Source organism: Elaeis guineensis, chromosome 3 (genome assembly GCF_000442705.2).
Source record: "Elaeis guineensis isolate ETL-2024a chromosome 3, EG11, whole genome shotgun sequence".
In the NCBI taxonomy this organism is placed as follows: domain Eukaryota; kingdom Viridiplantae; phylum Streptophyta; class Magnoliopsida; order Arecales; family Arecaceae; genus Elaeis; species Elaeis guineensis.
This window is the reverse complement of record NC_025995.2, coordinates 56906068-56924406: the sequence shown is the minus strand read 5'-3', so window position 1 is coordinate 56924406 and position 18339 is coordinate 56906068. Positions and strand designations below refer to the sequence as shown.

The following is an 18339-nucleotide window of genomic DNA, read 5'->3' as shown; positions in this document are numbered from 1 at the left end:
CTGGCCAGGCACTGCTACAACATAGCCTTGCAAAGAAGTGACCAATCCGACCTCTGTCCAGTTGATGGGCTGGACGCCCGCGACGACCTCGCTGAGGAGAGGGGCGGCCCAATCGAAGATCTGATTTCGATCCCTTTGAATGACGGGAATGCGGAGCATGTGGTGAAGATCGGCTCCAACCTGGGGGAAGAGGTGCGGACGCATCTCATCGATTTTCTACGAAAGAATGCAGACGTTTTCGCTTGGGTTCTAGCAGACATGCCGGAGATTGACACGGAAGTCATGGAACACCGTCTGGCCGTCGATCCAAAGCATCGACCGACGAAAGAAAAAATCCAAGATCATGCACCGGAGAGGCAGAAAGCGATAGCCAAGAAAGTGGACAAACTCCTGAAAGCCGGATTCATTAGAGAAGTCAATTATCCTGACTAGATTTCCAACGTCGTCCTAGTCAAAAAGGCAAACGGCAAGTGGAGGATGTGTATAGACTTCAAAAAGCTGAATAAAGCCTGTCCTAAGGACAGCTACCCTCTGCCCAGAATTGATCAACTGGTGGACGCAACCTCGAGCCATGAGCTTCTCACCTTTGTGGATGCATTCTCCGGCTATAATCAAATCAGGATGGCGCCGGAAGATGAAGAAAAAACTGCTTTCATTACTAACCGTGGTCTTTACTGTTACAGAGTCATGCCTTTCGGCCTCAAAAATACAGGCGCAACCTACCAACGGCTGGTGAACAAAATCTTCAAGGAGCAGATCGGCCGCAATATGGAGGTCTACGTGGACGACATACTCGTGAAAAGCAAATCTTCCATGAACCACGTCGCCGACCTTGAGGAGACCTTCGGCGCCCTCCGGAAATATAAGATGAAGCTGAACCCGACTAAATGTGCTTTCGGAGTGACCTCGGGGAAGTTCCTGGGCTTCATGGTATCGGGGCGCGGAATTGAAGCCAATCCAGAGAAAATTCGCGCCATCCAGGAGATGGCCGCCCCGAAGTCGATAAAAGAGGTTCAGCGCCTTACAGGGAGGGTAGCAGCCCTGAATCGCTTCGTTGCGAAGTCGGCCGAACGGTGCTTACCCTTCTTCCAAACCCTCAAGCGGCCAAAGAACTTCTGTTGGACCGCTGAGTGCCAACAGGCGTTCGAAGAGCTAAGGAGCTACCTCGGCTCGCCTCCGTTGTTGGCGAAGCCCGAGCCCGGAGAGGAACTGTTTTTGTACCTGGCGGTCTCCCCCATGGCTCTCGCAACAGTCCTTATCAAGGAAGAGGCAAAAATCCAACGGCCGATCTACTACGTCAGTCGTGCGTTGAGAGACGTCGAAACCAGGTATACTAAATTAGAGAAACTAACTTACGCCCTGTTGATTGCAGCCCGGAGGCTCCGACCCTACTTTCAAGGGCACACCGTAACGTTGCTCACCGACCAACCGATCAAGGCGATTCTGCATCGGACGGATGCCTCCGGAAGGATGGCGAAATGGGCGATCGAGCTCACAGAATTCGACATCAACTATCGACCTAGACCAGCAGTGAAAGCCCAGATATTGGCAGATTTTATAGTGGAGTGCACTATCCCGGAGGCCGAATCTGAACAGGACGAAATTGACGGCCTGGAGCCCCGACCGAACTCCCCCGAAGAAGAAGCAGACCCCCCTGGTTGCTTTTGGGCCCTCTACGTGGACGGGTCTTCCAACATGTCGGGTGCAGGCGCGGGCCTGATCTTGATCAGTCCAGAGAGAATCGTCGCGGAGTACGCTCTGCGCTTCGAGTTCCCCGCAACAAACAATGGAGCGGAATATGAAGCTCTGATCGCAGGATTGAAGATCGCCAAAGAGTTGGGAGTAGATCGACTCCAAGTTCACAGCGACTCCCAACTGGTAGTGGGACAAATCAGCGGAAACTACGAAGCACGGGAGGACAGCATGGCTAAGTATCTTGAAAAGGTAAAGGAGCTCGTCCCCGCCTTCAGCAGCTTCAACATCAGGCAGATTCCAAGGATGAAAAATACCAGGGCCAATCTCCTCTCCAAGCTGGCTACGCTGGCTCCGGCTGAATTGCCCAAGGATGTTCTCTTTGAAGTTCTGAAGTGCCCGAGTACGGAAGAATCGCGGCCCGTGATGGAAATTGACCACGAGCCCAGTTGGATCGACCCACTGATAGCATACCTCAGAGACGGGGTTCTCCCTCATGATGCAAAAGAAGCTCGGAAACTCAGAAATCAAGCCTCCCGATACATCCTTTATGAGGGCAAGTTATACAAGAGATCATACTCTTTGCCCCTTTTAAAATGTCTCCGGCCTTCGGAAGCTGACTACGCCTTGTGGAAGGTGCATGAAGGAATCTGCGGAAGCCATCTGGGGGCTAGATCCTTGTCCCACAAGTTGCTCCGCCAAGGATATTACTGGCCGACTATGCATCGTGACTCAATTGAATATATCAGAAAGTACGACCGATGTCAGAGATATGCCAACATCCAGAGACAGCCCGCCACCGAGCTTACACCCTTGAGTGCCCCATGGCCGTTTGCGCAATGGGGGATGGATATCCTTGGACCCTTTCCCATGGTGTCGGGGCAGAGGAAGTTCCTCCTGGTAGCGATTGACTATTTCACCAAGTGGGTCGAGGCCGAACGGCTGGCGAAAATCACAAAAGCTAAAGTGCAAGACTTCGTCTGGAAGTCAACCGTTTGCAGGTTCGGCCTGCCGAGAACCCTAATTACTGATAATGGACGGCAATTCGCGGGAGCGAGATTCGCTGAATTTTGTGAGGACCTAAGCATCTCCTACAACTTCACGTCCGTAGCCCATCCTCAGGCGAACGGCGAAGCTGAAGTAACCAACAGAACTCTGCTGCAAGGGATCAAGACAAGGCTCGAAAAAGCGAAGGGAACTTGGGCAGACGAACTTTATCATGTGTTGTGGACGTACCGAACTACCCAAAGACTGCCCACGGGGGAGACCCCCTTCGCTCTAGCCTTCGGAACGGAGGCCGTTATCCCAATTGAGCTCAAGCTTCCGTCGGCACGAGTCGTGGCATTCAACGAGCATCACAATTCGCAAGGTCTTAAAGCCAACCTCGACTTGCTGGAAGAAAAGCGGGAGGTAGCTCAAGTTCGGATGGCAGCCTACAGGCAGAAAGTCACCCGCTATTACAACTCCCGGGTCAAGAATAAAGTCTTTAGAGCAGAAGATTTAGTGCTTCGACGAGCCGCCGTCTCGCAACCTCAGGATCGAGAAAGCTCGCCCCAAATTGGGAAGGCCCATACGAAGTCAAAGTAGTCCGGCCCAGAACTTATTACCTCAAGGAGCTCGGAGGAGCAGACCTCCCGCGATCATGGAGCTCTGAAAATTCACAAATGTATTACCGGTAACTTCATTTTTAATAAAAGTCTTATATCCACATGTCTTCTCTCTTGGCACGAGCCTATATCGATAGGACGATCGAAACAAACCGTGTTAGGAATAGGAGGAGAACCTCGTCCTAACATGAGCAAAGTCGAAAGCCCGATTACATTTAGACCGGATGGGGGGAGAGGCCCTGCAACGCCCATATGTGCCCCCACAGCCATGTTAGGAACAGGAGGAGAACCTCGTCCTAACATGAGCAAAGTCGAAGACCCGGTTACATTTAGACCGGATGGGGGGAGAGGCCCTGCAACGCCCATATGTGCCCCAACAGCCATGTTAGGAACAGGAAAAGAACCTCGTCCTAACATGAGCAAAGTCGAAGGCCCGGTTATATTTAGACCGGATGGGGGGAGAGGCCCTGCAACGCCCATATGTGCCCCCACAGCCATGTTAGGAACAGGAGGAGAACCTCGTCCTAACATGAGCAAAGTCGAAGGCCCGGTTACATTTAGACCGGATGGGGGGAGAGGCCCTACAACGCTCATATGTGCCCCCACAGCCATGTTAGGAACAGGAGGAGAACCTCGTCCTAACATGAGCAAAGTCAAAGGTCCGGTTACATTTAGACCAGATGAGGGGAGAGGCCCTGCAACGCCCATATGTGCCCCCACGGCCATGTTAGGAACAGGAGGAGAACCTCGTCCTAACATAGGCAAAGTCGAAGGCCCGGTTACACTTAGACCGGATGGGGGGAAAGGCCCTGCAACGCCCATATGTACCCCCACAGCCACGTTAGGGACAGGAGGAGAACCTCGTCCTAACCTGAGCAAAGTCGAAGGCCCGGTTACATTTAGATCGAATGGGGGGAGAGGCCCTGCAACGCCCATATATGCCCCCATAGCCCTGTTAGAGACAAGAGGAGGACCTCGTCCTAACCAGAGCTGAAACCTATTACGACAGAAATAGGGGAAGAACCTCGTCCCGACACCAATTAAGGTCTGGTCATTCAAGACCGGATGGGAAAAAGGAGACCTTCCCAGCGGCCCCTTCGCACTCCCGCGACCCCACCAAGAGCAGAGGGAAAACCCTCACTCGAAAAAGAAAAAGGAGAAAGGGGAGGGGAGTTAAAAAGGAAAGCGACGGACCGCGTCAGCGACGAATGAAAAACAAACAGCATCAAAGATGTAGGAAACCTCGTCCCAGCAAGGATTGGGGTTCTTATCAAAAATCCCGGCCTTCAAGAAAGTTCTCAACGCAAGCCCGAGATAAGACGACTTCCTCAGGGTGACGAGAAGCTCGAACCTCCGAGCTCGAACTCTGAAAGGGGGCGTCAAACCCGAGCGGCCCCGGGCAAATCTGCGGCCATGGACGAAAGGATGGGTCAATGCGACGGCAATCGGATACCTCCGAACGGCATCGATTTCAAGCAAGGCAAAAGCCGAAAGAAGCTCGGCAAGCGACAATTCAACATATGGGTAAAAGAGGTAGCGGAACATTCCCTTCTCATGTTATTTATTAAATATGCATTACAGAGCCATTAAGGCTGAAGAAGAAGGATGACTGGAAAAGCGAGCCGACGCAGCAACGACCAGAAACCTCCGGACGACGTCAAAAAAAAAAAAAAAAGAAAGAAAGAAAAGAAAAAGAAAAAGAAGGGAATACAACTATAACAATGGTAAATGAAAGAAGTTCGGCAGGCAGCAATTCGACGCAAAGTGCGGACGAAGTAACAAAATTTCCTTCTCATTCTTGATTAACAAGGTGTACGTTACAAGGCCCTGGGGGCCGAGGAAAAAGAACATTACTACAAGACTCAAAAGGAACACGTTGGAGACCACTTCAAGCTCCCAACTTCTCCTTCCGGTTCCGTCCTTCTTGACAGCATTTTCCAGTGCGTGTGATAAATCCCTCAGCTCTCGCCCTCCGCCTCGTTCCGCTCCATCGTCGAAACCCCAGCCGTAGGGAGAAAAGGGGGGATAGAATTCAAGGGGCAACGATGGCGACGGCAGCAGCAACGACGACCTGCATCGGGAAGAACCGGAAGTACCCCAGAGGCCGCGATGGCGCCGAAGGCATGCACCACCACCGTGTGCTCCACGACAACCACCGTCCTAGGTACTTCGGCAAGGTCGGCATGCGCTACTTCCACCGTCCCCGCAACAAGTTCTACTGTCCCACCATCAGCGCTGACCGCTTCTGGTCCCTCGGCCCCGACGACGTCAAGAATCCCGCCACAGCTTGTGACAACAACTCTGCCCCCTTGACCGGTGTCACCCCATTCAACTACTCCGAAATTTTCGGGCGGAACGCGCTCACCGGTTGTTTCCGTTATTAAATCCTTGTTGTTGAAGGAATTCTCCCTTGAGCCCCCTTTGAGGCGGTGGGAACCCTCAGTGACAGTTCGACAGCCGGAGAATTCGCAGGCCGCTGTTTTCCCCCTCATACTCCTCCTGATCCGTGGCATCCTCTCGAGGTTGGCTTCCGGGGCAGAAGCCCCGACGGGAGAACCCCTCGAAGGGACTCGGAAGACTGAAGGCGGCGGGGAGCCGGTGGAGATGGCGAAGCCTAGTGCGAAGAGTGCTTAGAGTCAAAAAGGGCGCCGATGGAGTGACTAAACTCTCAGGCAGAAGAAAGGTGTCAACTCCCAAGCGAAATGAAGCCCCTGGAGGGAAGGAGAGGGCTTAAATAAGCGACGGGGCCTGGCGCAGTTATGGTGGCGGATATCCCTAAGTCCACCAGCGCCCGCCACGTGTTCCACTCACCGTGACGTAGGGCTAGCTGCTTGCGGGACCATTATGATGTGGCGCTTAGGACTACGCATCGGGGGGAATTCCGAAAGGACCCTTCGGATCGCCCTAATCGGAAAAAGACTCCAGCACACGCGCATTGAATGCCAAGATTTTCGAAGGCGGTCGTGTGCGGAATTCAAGGAAACGACTTCGGCTGTGAAAATTTTTCTGCACTTCCTTCGCTCGAAACTCGAACTCGGAAGTAGGGAGACTGGTGTTGGGTATAAAATACCCCCCAGCCGAAGTTCATGACAAGAGTGACCCTCCGGGGATTCTACCGACTTCCGACCTTCGGCGACATCTCTCCGAACCTCTCTAGCGGCCAAGCCTCCGCAACACTCCCAAGTTTTACCGACGGATAAGCCCCCACCAGCGTCGACCGGATTCTTCGCGACGGACGGACTTCACCCCCGACTTCAATTGCAGGTAGACTTCGTCCGGACTCCTACGGGAGCCGGACTTCGCCTCTGACTTCAGTTGCAGGTAAACTCCGTCCGGACTCCTATGGGAGCCGGACTTCGTCTCCGACTCCGATTGCAGGAAGACTTCGTCCGGACTCCTACGGGAGTCGGACTTCACCCCCGACTTCAATTGCAGATAGACTTCGTCCGGACTCCTACAGGAGCCGGACTTCGCCTCCGACTTCAATTGCAGGTAAACTCCGTTTGGACTCCTATGGGAGCCGGACTTCGTCCCCGACTCCGGCTGCAGGAAGACTTCGTCCGAACTCCTACGGGAGCCGGACTCCACCCCTGACTTCAATTGCAGGTAGACTTCGTCCGGACTCCTACGGGAGCCGGACTTCGCCTCCGACTTCAGTTGCAGGTAAACTCCGTCCGGACTCCTACGAGAGCCGGACTTCGTCCCCGACTCCGGCTGCAGGAAGACTTCGTCCGGACTCCTACGGGAGCCGGACTTCGCCCCCGACTTCAGTCGCGGGCAGACTTCGTCCGGACTCCTACGGGAGCCGGACTTCGCCTTCAGCTTCAGTTGCAGGTAAACTCCGTCAGGACTCCTACGGGAGCCAGACTTCGCCCCCGACTCCGGCTGCAGGAAAACTTCGTCCGGACTCTTACGGGAGCCGGACTTCGTCCCCGACCTCGACTGCAGGAAGACTTCGTCCAGACTCCTACGGGAGCCGGACTCCGAGCTCCTCTCAGATGGGTAGCTAGCCACCTCTCTCCGCCGGACACCCCAACCGAACTTCGGCCGGCAGGCCTGGACCCCCTGGCAGGCCGCAGTAACGGCCACAACTCTGCTCCACTTCCTGCGGCGGATTCTGCGCGGCTCCACCACTCCCCGCAACAGGCTCCACACGGCAGGCCGCAGTAATGGCCACGACTCTGCTCCACTCCCTGCGGCGGATACTGCGCGGCTCCACCACTCCCTGGCGAGTCGCGACAACGGACGCCGCTCCACTCTCCGCAACAGATTCCACGTGGCAAGCCATGGTGACAGCCACGACTCCACCCCATTACTCTTCATAATAAACTCCTCCCGGCTCCGAGCGGCCCACTACTAGGCGGCTACAAACGTCGCTATCAATCCGTTGCTCCCTCCGCCTATAAAAAGGGGGCCCCAGATACGTTATTCTCTAAGCTCTAATTTCTATCCCAAAAACTCTGCTAAAATTTTCGTTCGAGCACTCCATTCTTGTTGAGGCAGAGAACTGACTTGAGCGTCGGAAGGTCTTGCCGGAGCAACCCCAACTCCGGTTTAGACTTCTTTTGCAGGTCCCGGCGGCGACCGCGACTCCTTCGACTCCAGCTTCTCCGACGCAGGCGGATTTTTGCACCAACAAAAACAATTGATGATAATATAAGATGATGAGTAATTATATTTATATTTGACTAAATTGAATTATTTCTCCTAGCTTATAATATCTGAATAATCAATTTTTTTAACTCCTTTTTGATAGAAAATTTAACATACTACGTGCTTCATTTTAGCCTTTGGATACTCTTAAAACAAAGTCCGCGAACCGAAAACGGGATCCATGCTGGCCAACCGACAAATCTGTACCAGATCATACCGGCACGAACCAATATAGAAGAGAAGAAAGGAACCAGAGAAGAAAAAAAGAGAGAACGAGGGAGGGAGAAGGGGAGAAGCTAGCAGTGGCCACAGGTAGGCCGCGGCATGCTCAGAGGACCGCCAAGGCCTCCACTTCCTCCTCCAAATCATGATCGAGAGAGAGAGAGAGATAAAGGAGAAGAGAAAAAAAAGGAGGGGAAGATGGCAGATAGGCTGCCGAAGAGCCTCCAGCCGGCCATCGTATCCGTCGGACGGTGAAACCGCAGCCTACGGCTCCGTAAACATAACATAAGGGCGATCACTTTTGTTTCACAGAATTTTTTAAAACATCCTGACCACAATGAAGCTGGAAGTCGATACACCCATTGCTAACTTCACTATTTCTCCGATTATTTTTAAAAAATTGTGAAATAGTGAAGCCAACAATGGATTTACCAACTTCACTTATTCATCATCTTGTTTGAAAAAATGCAATGAACAAAGACGATCGCCCCTATTCCACAACCACGGCTCCGCCCATGCCTTTTCCACCGCCCAGTAACCACGGCGGCTACCATGCATGCTCCAACAATCTCTCTACCAGTTGCACCTCCCTCCGAGACCGTCGCTACCCCTCTCTCTATCTCTCTCGATTAAATACCCTATCAGATGATATGGAGCCGCAAAGGTTTCTGCGGCCCTTCGACGACTCTGGTGGGCCACCGTTGGCCCTCCGACGGCATCATCCCCTCTTTCCCTCCCCTCCTCTCGCTCTCCCCCTCTCTTTCCCCCTCCCACATCCAGTGTTCTAATTTGACTGCCCGAGAAGCTCACCTGCAGCATCTTAAAGAAGTTCTTGGTACCTTGCAAAAAGAAAATTTATTTGCTAATACCAAGAAGTACAGCTTCATGACGAATAGCCTAACCTTCTTTGGCTATATCGTCTCTTCTGAGGGACTGCGGGCAAATCCATCGAAGGTGCAGCCCATCCAAAATTGGCCGGTTCAATGCAATATCACTGAAGTGCGGAGCTTCCATGGCTTGGCATCCTTTTATCGAAGATTTACCGGGATTTCAACTCCATCATGTCTCCTGTGATAGACTGTATGAAAGAGAGACGTTTCCAATGAACTCCTAAAGCACAGACTACCTTTGAAGAGATCAAAGAAAAAATTGCTTATGCTGATGTTCTTTCTTTACCAGATTTTTCCAAGATCTTCGAGATGGAATGTGACGTATCTTCTACAAGCATTGGTGGAATTCTCAGCCAAGAAGGACGACCTGTTTGCTTCCACAGCGAGAAATTATCAGGTTTCAAACTAAACTATTCCACCTATGATGTTGAATTTTATGATGTACTTAGCGCGCTTGTACAGTGACGGCACTATTTGATCTAGAAGGAGTTCATCCTTTATACTGACCATGAGGCCCTAAAGTACATCAATGGTCAGAAAAAGCTAAGCCACAGGCACATCAAGTGGGTTAATTATTTGCAGAAATTTCACTTTGTTCTAAAGCACAAGTCTAGTGTTCAAAATCGAGTGGCGGACATGCTAAGCAAAACAACCAAGCTTTTGGATATTCTTCGAGTGGAAATAGTTGGTTTTGATGCATTGAAGGACCTTTATACCAGTGATCCAGACTTTGCCAATATTTTCCAGGAGGTCTAAGCCAATAATCAGATTGATTACTAAGTGCAGGATGATTTTTTGTTTCATGGTGTGCAGCTATGTATCCCCAATTGTTCCTTGTGGAAGAAGATTGTACAAGAGCTTCATGCAGAAGGTCACTTCGGTAGAGATAAAACCCTCACGCTGATCCACAGCAAGTACTATTGGCCGAAGATAAAGCGTGACGTGTTTCAACCTGTGTAGCGATGTCGGATGTGCCAAGTGTCAAAAGATACGGTGACCAATGCTGGATTATACACTCCTTTGCCTGTTCTTAATCATCCTTAGGAGAAGGTCAGTATGGACTTTGTGTTGGGGTTATCTGTGGCAAAGACAATGCGATTCAGTGCTTGTGGTTGTGGATCGATTCTCAAAGATAGCGCACTTCATAGCCTGCCGCAAGATCTTAGATACATTTAATATTGCTTAGCTATTCTTCAAGGAGATTGTGCGCCTACACAGAGTGCCCAGAACCATCACTTCTGACCGAAATACCAAATTTATGAGTCACTGTTGGAGGAGCTTATGAAAAAGGTTGGGCGCATCCCTGCAATTCAGCTCAACCTATCATCCACAAACATATGGCCAAACCGAATCAATTAAGAGAAGCCTGAAAAATCTATTGAGGAGCCTTGCTGGTGACCATCCAAAGTAATGGGACTTGACCTTGGCGCAGGCTAAATTCCTTTCAATCATTCAGTGAATCGGACCACAGGCTACAGTTCGTTCCAGGTGGTTTACGGGTTAAACCCAAGTAGCATTTGGACTTGACGCCACTCACCTTCAGGGGGAGATCCAATGAAAAGGCTAAAAATTTTATTGAAGAAATCCAAGCCATCCATCGGTCCATCAAAGAACAAACCGAGGTCAGCAATGCCAGGTATAAGAAGACCACCGACAAACATCAAAAGAAGCTCACCTTTGAAGTTGGCGATTATGTATGAGCTGCTGTGACCAAGGACCAGTACCCAATTGGAGAATACAACAAATTGAGCCAGCGCAAAATTGATCCCCTCGAGATACTCAAGAAAATCAATGACAACGCCTATCAATTGAAGCTGCCCAGCCATCTTCGAATCTCTGATGTATTCAACGTCAAGTATTTAATTCTTTATACAGGTGATTCATCAGCTAAAGTGGCTTCTAATTCGAGGACGAGTTCTTCCCAACTTGGGGAAGATGACGTAGACGTTCTGGCTGATCGGTACTTGGATGCGAGGGATAAAATCCGAAAGGGTCAAAAATCTAGCTGACTGTACTAGATCTTGTTGATTCGATACTGCCGAGCTAAAATGGCCATAACTTTCTCTCCGATGTTAGAATTGCTATTATGACCCATTCAGAAAAACTCTTTTCGAGCTTTACGAGGTTGGCACTTCACTGTCACTGCAAATTTCGGAGCCTAATTTAATCGTTTGACAGATCAATGGGAGCGTGCAAGAGTCCTAGTCGAACATGGAGTCTAATTTTGATCTATTCTTTGTTTTATTTTGTTTCAAATTTCTTTTTATAGTTGAATCAGGACTTTTAGTCTGTAAATAAGACCTCTTGGCCAACGTTGTAATCAGATTTTCATGGTTATTCAATAAAATTCCAGAGAAGAAGTTTCTTCTTCCCTTTTGCCATTTTACCTTTGTTTTGTGCATCTTCTTTCTATCTTTCCTTTGAAATGTGGCCCTAGACTGCATCAATTTGCAACCCTATACATGAGCAGGCTCAGTCAAAATATCAATGGGAACCTCTATTAAGGTGGTATATGTGATACCTTAGCCAAGAGGTATGAGTGGACCTCGAGGATACTTAGTGGCCTCATTTGCATTTATCAACGAGGATAATAAATGGGCTTTTTCAAATTATCATGAGGATATGAGCGGCCACGCTTATATTGAAAATGAGCATATGAGTGGCCTCAAGTAAATAAATAAATCTTATAAGAATGTGTGAAAATTCAGAACTAAATGTAAGGGTGTTTCAATTGTGATCATTTTCTTACTTATAACAGGATTTTGATATCCAGAACTTTCTTAAGTAAGATCTTCCACTGACCTTTGCTTTAACTTTTGGACAACTTTTTAACATATGGTTTGACGTGACTTACTAAGCCCTTTCCCAAACATGTGTTATGAACTTCTAATAGTATCTTATTCCCTGTCGAATAAAGTGTCATTTGTTTCTAAAATGATGTTCGTGAATTTATATTTGAGTTCTTTAGTCATGGCTTCCAATGTTTTTCACTTAAAGTGCCATTCGTTTTCAGTGGATTCTTACATTTGGACCACAAGCAAATTGCTTAGTAAGCTACGTAGCTCATGTAGCTCACTGCATTTATTATATGATCTTTTTCAGTGTGATCAATGAGAAAAAGGGTCCCTTCATAAAAGAGAACTTGAGAAGTGAAAGTTGCCTTTCTAGTGTCAATGAATATTGAAACAAAACCAGAAATATAGCATTTCATGCTTTGTTGAATTGCCAAGGGAATATGTCCAAGCTTGTAAGTGGCCTTTATGTAAGAGATGTATGATAATGCAAATCTTATTATAATTTGTTCAATATAAGTCATTTTTTAGGATGATTAAATTTCGATGTTAGTTTGAAGTGGAAGTTGCCTTTTTAGTGTCAATGAATATTGAAACAAAACCGGAAATATAGTATTTCATGCTTTGTTGAATTGCCAAGGGAATACGTCCAAACTTGTAAGTGGACCTTATGTAAGAGATGCATGATAATGCAAAATTTATTATAATTTGTTCCATATAAGTTATTTTTTAGGATGATCAAATTTTGATGTTAGTTTGAAGTGGAAGTTGCCCTTCTAGTGAGTGAATATTGAAACAAAACTGGAAATATAGTATTTCATGCTTCGTTGAATTGCCCAGGGAAAATGTCCAAACTTGTAAGTGGACTTTATGTAAAAGAGGTATGATAATGCAAATTTTATTATAATTTGTTCAATATAAGTTATTTTTTAGGATGATTAAATTTTGATGTTAGTTTGATTGATAATGGTGGTCACAGCTGGGAATTTGAACTGGTTTTTCAAGGACTGACAATGAAACCCCTACAACTTGATCAGTAATACCTCGGTCATAAAGCTAACCCCATTTAGTAACAGAAGGGGTAAAGGTTTTTGGTTAGGGGTCATTTGATCACTTCTCCAATATAAACATTTAAAAAGTTGATAAATCACTTGCTATGTAACATTGTTCTCCCATGGGTTTGTTCAACATGTTAAAACTTCAATTGATTTCTAACATGGATAAATTGAAATAAATATGTTATGTATTTTCATCTGGGTCAAGATAAAATTTTTTTAAGCACCAGTTTTGGGTAGTTGCAACTTGCAATCCTATTTAACCATAAAGCTATTGCTCCAAGATTAGCATTCTTTTCTTTCTCTGGTATAGGAAATAAATTGTTGTATAACAAGATAATTGCTCCTAGAAAAGATGATGTTTTAGGAGGTGTTATGGGTGGCTCTGGTGGACAAGTTTGTAGAGGATGTTGTCAGCAAGGAGATCATGGTAGAGCAGAAGCATAAAAAAGTTCATTTGTTACATGCTTTTATTGTAACTAATTTATATCGTGGAGACTAGAAGAGACAAGATCTTTAGAGTAAACATCGAAAGGCAACCAGCCTATGGTTGCCCATTCAACCCCGAACCGAAATCAGCCTATGGTTGGCCATTAGTCCCCGAACTAGGCGGTTCGGAGCGTAATGAACCAAACCAACAAGCAACCAGGGCAATTTGCCCTATCAGCTAAGTAAATAGGCCAAACCCAATTAAAAAGCCCTCCTGGTTAGCCCGTTTTATTGAATAGGCTAAACCGCACCCCAGTCCCCCCACCCCGCAGTTAGCCCATTCAGCTAAATAGGCCACCCCCCACCCAATTCATGATCATCATCTCCCTCGCACGCAAGAGAGAAGCACCCCCTCTGCCCATGTCCTTCAAAATCCTACTTGTTCATTGCTGCCCTATCACAGATCCCCTTTATTTGGCCCCTTCACATCCTCCTCTGCCACCACCCCCTCTTCTCTCTCTCCCTCCCTCACTCTCCCCCGGTATGGCCCTTCGAAACCCTGGCCTCTCCGAGTCTCTCTTGCCTCCCACCACCACCTACTCCTCCTCTCGATCTTTCGCCCGCTCCCCATCCTTCTCTAACAATGGTCGTTGGACTTAGGAGACTGACCAACGCTAGTAAGTCGATGGACCTGCACCTCCAGGTGTCTCTCCTGCCTCTCTACAGATCAATCCATGCCTCCAGATGAGTCCCTCCCCCATCTCTCTCCATGCTTTGATGTCCCCCTCCTTCTTCCTCTCCCCCCTCTCTCTCTCTCCCTCCTCCTTTCTCTCCGATCCTCTCTCTCCCCCTCTCCACAGGTCCAATATGCAGTGGTCTATGTTACAGTATGGACCAGTGCCATACTGTAGCCATTGCCAGCCAGCAAACCTATCAGTACTGATTCTTCCATCCTTGAACCAACCTATGCCCCCATGGCAAAAATTACACTGCTTTCTTTCCCATCTTGTTTTATTGGTGCAAGGTGACGTCATCTCACTTGATAGGGAAAGTGATTCAAAGTTTCAATATCTTACATGCCAAAGACATAATTTGCTCTAATGTTCCTTGAACATCTTCAAGAAATACCCTAGCAAAACTAGGTACCATATATTTTACTTCTAACTAGTTTACATCTAAGATCATAAACTCAAGTGCACTTAAAAAATTCGATCAACGTGCCAAGTGCAATTTTAGTTCTTCGTAATGTTCATCCAATTTGCAACACTTATAATGAGTCAATGTCTCAAACAAAATGAGGTAATAGCGTATTTTTATTTTTGATTTATGACGTCATAATCTTTAGGTATTTACAACTTTCATTGGAAGTGTACTTTTGCTACACAAAATCCCCAAGCTGCTTGAGACCTTTCTACCATAACACAATATTCTCCAAAATTTAAATAAAATAATATAAACAGTAAAGGATAATCTATATTAAGATGGTGTCAGCTCTACTTCATGCATATAAATTTCACTTTTCCAATGTGCATGTTAGATTGGGCATCCTTTATTGAGTAAATTTTATGAGGAGGCTTTATTAAGCAAATTAAAAAAAAGGTAATTCCTAGGTACATCTTTAGTTTACGAGATAAGGATCTGCCTTACAAGTTTGGGAGATCACATAATGTTATTCCGTCCTTTAAGGGGCAACTATAGAAAGCCCCCTTCTTTTGGTTCATTATGATATTTAAAAACATTTGCATATGTCCAAAGTTCACAATTATTTTCCTGGATGATTTTTCATAAAGTGACATGGTTACACTTACTAAAGGCCCATTGTCTTCATAATTTCCACATGAATAAACTAAAATAAGTAATCTATTTAATACACAACTAAAAGTGTTTCAAATGGATAATGACATTAAAATATGTCTTTTCCTTTCAAGCAGTTTATTAAGACAAACAATTCCGCGATTCATACATAAAACTTCATATAGTCGCATAATGAAGTAGAATAATTTTGCCAAAAGAAAGCATCTATATAGTATATCGGTAACTCATTAATTAATAAACATTATTTTTCAAATCTATAGTGATGCTTTTTGAGGGTGAACCTTGGTGCAATGGTGAGGTTGCTCCATACAGACCTGGGTATCATAGGTTCCTAAAAACCGCATGGTTCAGGCCATACCAAAATGAACCGATGAAGAATCCGAATAGTTTAATCAATCGAGATGGTTAGGCCCTTAATAAATTCCCGAGCCCCCTCCCCCTCCAGCGGTCCTAATCTTCGCTTGCTTAATCAATCTCTCTCTTCTACCATGATGGGAGCTTCAAAGCTCCACGATACATGACGCCAAAGATGACTAGTGATGGATGACCGACCCCAATGGCAACTTTGAATTCAACTCCTATGTGGCTGAACAGGTACAGCTCTCTCCCTCCCTCTCCCCATCCCTCTTTCTCCCCTTCTTCTTTTCTTCAACCCCCATTTCATAGGATTAGGGTTAGGGTTAAGGTTTTCTCTCCCCCCTCCCTCCTCCCTCTCCCCCCCTCTTCCTCCCTCTACTTCTCCCTCTCCCCCTCCCTCTTCCTCTTTCAGTACACCCGGGCATGGTACCATACAGACCTTTACTATACCCGACCGGTCGTCGGCCAGTATGAGCTCCAGTACTGGTCCAGCAAGCCATGTGGTGCCCTTATGTACTGGGTGATCGGTTTTTTATATCAAAGCTTTTCATGTGACATATGATTAGATAGCAATCACCTTTCAAGATTTGGGGTTAAGGTCTTGATTTGTGGTTCTTCCATGTTCTCCCTTCTTTAAGTCTCTAATACGACAAATTTTTTTGCATAACTTGGAATATGAGTTTTGACTTAGATTACCTTCTCGTGAAATTCAGCGTTTACAATTATTTCCATGCCTCAAAAAGGGCAACTTTTGTGTGACCTAGATTCTCAAAATGCCTAAGCAATCCTAGGCTAAGCAATCCTAGGCACTGACCCCTCCAAAGGTTAAGGCTAAAAGTTTATGCATCCAAACAGGCAGCTAGAGTAAAAAAAATCTAAAAAAATAAAAGTGGTACATTTTCATATACACAGTCATCGATTGCCTAAAGTCAAGGGTCTAGTCATGCAATAAATTATGATGCTTGAAGCCCTATCCAATAGAAACTTAATTTGCACCTATTTATTTGCCCTATGGAAGCTTTCAAAAAGCAAAATCTCTCCACATTAATAGAAATGCCGTGAGAACAAATCAAAGAGTAGAAACAATCAAAAAAGCATAGAATTTTCAAATTTCAACATGATACTACATATCTAAAGAGAATGTTCTCCTACTGGAAAGTTTAGATGCTAGAAGTAATAGTGATCATTTTGGGTTAGTTACTAGACCATTGAGGGATGAAAAAAGATATCAAAGCAATGGATCTTATCTACAGAAAAGATCAGTTCGCATTAATGAAGTTTTTTTTTTAATGAAATAAAGAAAAAAAAAAGATAGAAAAGGCAGGAGACTTGCTTTAAGCTTTTAAAGTGCAGGAGAGCAGCCATCAATGATTCAAGGAGGAACCAGTCTAATATAAACTTCAAGACAGCATTAACATCACAGAGGAAAAGGAAACCAAAGTAGCAAACGCCACAGTAATAATAACAGACTTTCAGCATAAGATATCATTATTCAACCATGCACTCTAGAGGAAGAAAGCAAAAGCACAAGCAGCTGAACAGGATTGGGGAGAAAGCAAGAGGATGGCTAACCCAGTATCTGTAAGCCATAACTTCAGCTGGGGTATTCTCCGGAGCGCATGAGCCAAGACTAATCTGCTTCACAGCCTCAATCTGGACCGCCTCCGGGTCCTCTCTTGCACTCATCTCAAGAGCGAGCTGTATCTGATACTCCTCTTCCGCATCCGGCTCCTCCAACCTGCTCGACTCCGAAGCCCTCCTCACCCTGTCAAGCACGACTTCCGAGGCAGCAGACGAGCAGTCCCCCGAGCCATCCTTCTGCTCTCTTCTCTCTCCCCTAGCAATCAATGAGGTGGTGGATGATGAAGAAGACGATGAAGAAGGAGGACTTGGACCGGCACTGGCATGCCTGCTGCTAACAGAATTCAACCAACTGGAGAGACCAGACAAGTGCTTCTGCTCAGGATTGGATGGGTGATGAGATGGAGACCTGCTGATGCTGTTGCCTCCAGTCGGCAATGACGATGCCGACGCCTCAGCATCTTCCGGCTGGCTCGGCACGATGTGAAGCTTCTTGAGAATGTTTCTCATGCTGCTTCCCCTTCAATCCTACTTTAAAATTCCCAATTATTAAGACTTTACAACCTCTCATCACCAAACATAAGATCCCAGCAGCCCCTGCTTTACGACCCTTGACGCTGACCTAAAATCCCAAGAAGGAATACTAAAAGGAGAAAAAGTGAGACGAGATAGGTGGGTGTTTGGGGGGTTTGCTTTACCTCTGCAGGAGGACAAAGAGGAGAAGTTCTGGAGATGGGGCGGCGCAGGAAGGGCAGGCGATCGCATGCCCGGGAGCGGAGAAATCAGTCATCCAACCATGGACGCTGGTTTACTTCGACTCAGTATGCATGTTGACTGGTTCGTGTGGGCCGTATTCAAGATGAATCGGACTCCCCCCCTGCCTTCGAAGCGGGGAGGACTGCGAAGGAAGAGAGGAGAGGGGGAATGGGGAAGAGGGTCGAGAATGGAGGACGGGAGGCAGCAGCCGCTGACGACGGTAATGCAGGTGCAGCTAGCATAAAGCAGGGCAAGCAAGTTGGGGTGGTGGGTCCCGCCAGACACCACTCGAGCCAACTAGCTCTCGGCTGTGGCAGTGCCAGTTGAATTTTTTATTAACCTTTTGACTTTCTTCCAATTTGTTCGATCGGTGTTGCGGTCGGTGAAGTAAGTTTGTCACCTATAAATTACAGCTAGCATGAGTCCTACGCAGCGGGTTTAATTAAAAATAAAAAATAATTATAATAATTTTCAGTATATTATTTTTAAT

The 18339-nt window shown here is 47.0% G+C and overlaps 1 protein-coding gene across 10 annotated transcripts in view; it reads right to left on the bottom strand.

The window, feature by feature from the left end:
- Positions 1–18079, bottom strand: part of LOC105033124 (probable serine/threonine-protein kinase SIS8) — a 123097-nt gene extending 105018 nt beyond the window's left edge. For 6 of the 10 annotated variants that reach the window (XR_012139672.1, XR_012139671.1, XM_019846539.3 and 3 more), the window contains exons 1-2: positions 17792–18079; positions 17085–17621 (exon numbers count right to left, since the gene is read on the bottom strand). Coding sequence is in view for 8 of the 10 variants with exons in the window: in XM_019846539.3 (XP_019702098.1) it covers positions 17085–17603 (519 nt within the window). In the remaining 2 variants the exon portion in view is untranslated. Of the gene's footprint in view, positions 1–17084; positions 17716–17791 lie in introns of all 10 variants that reach the window. The other 4 variants (XM_010907789.4, XM_073253782.1, XM_029261228.2 and 1 more) reach the window with 3 other exon arrangements.
- Positions 18080–18339: the final 260 nt, after the last annotated feature.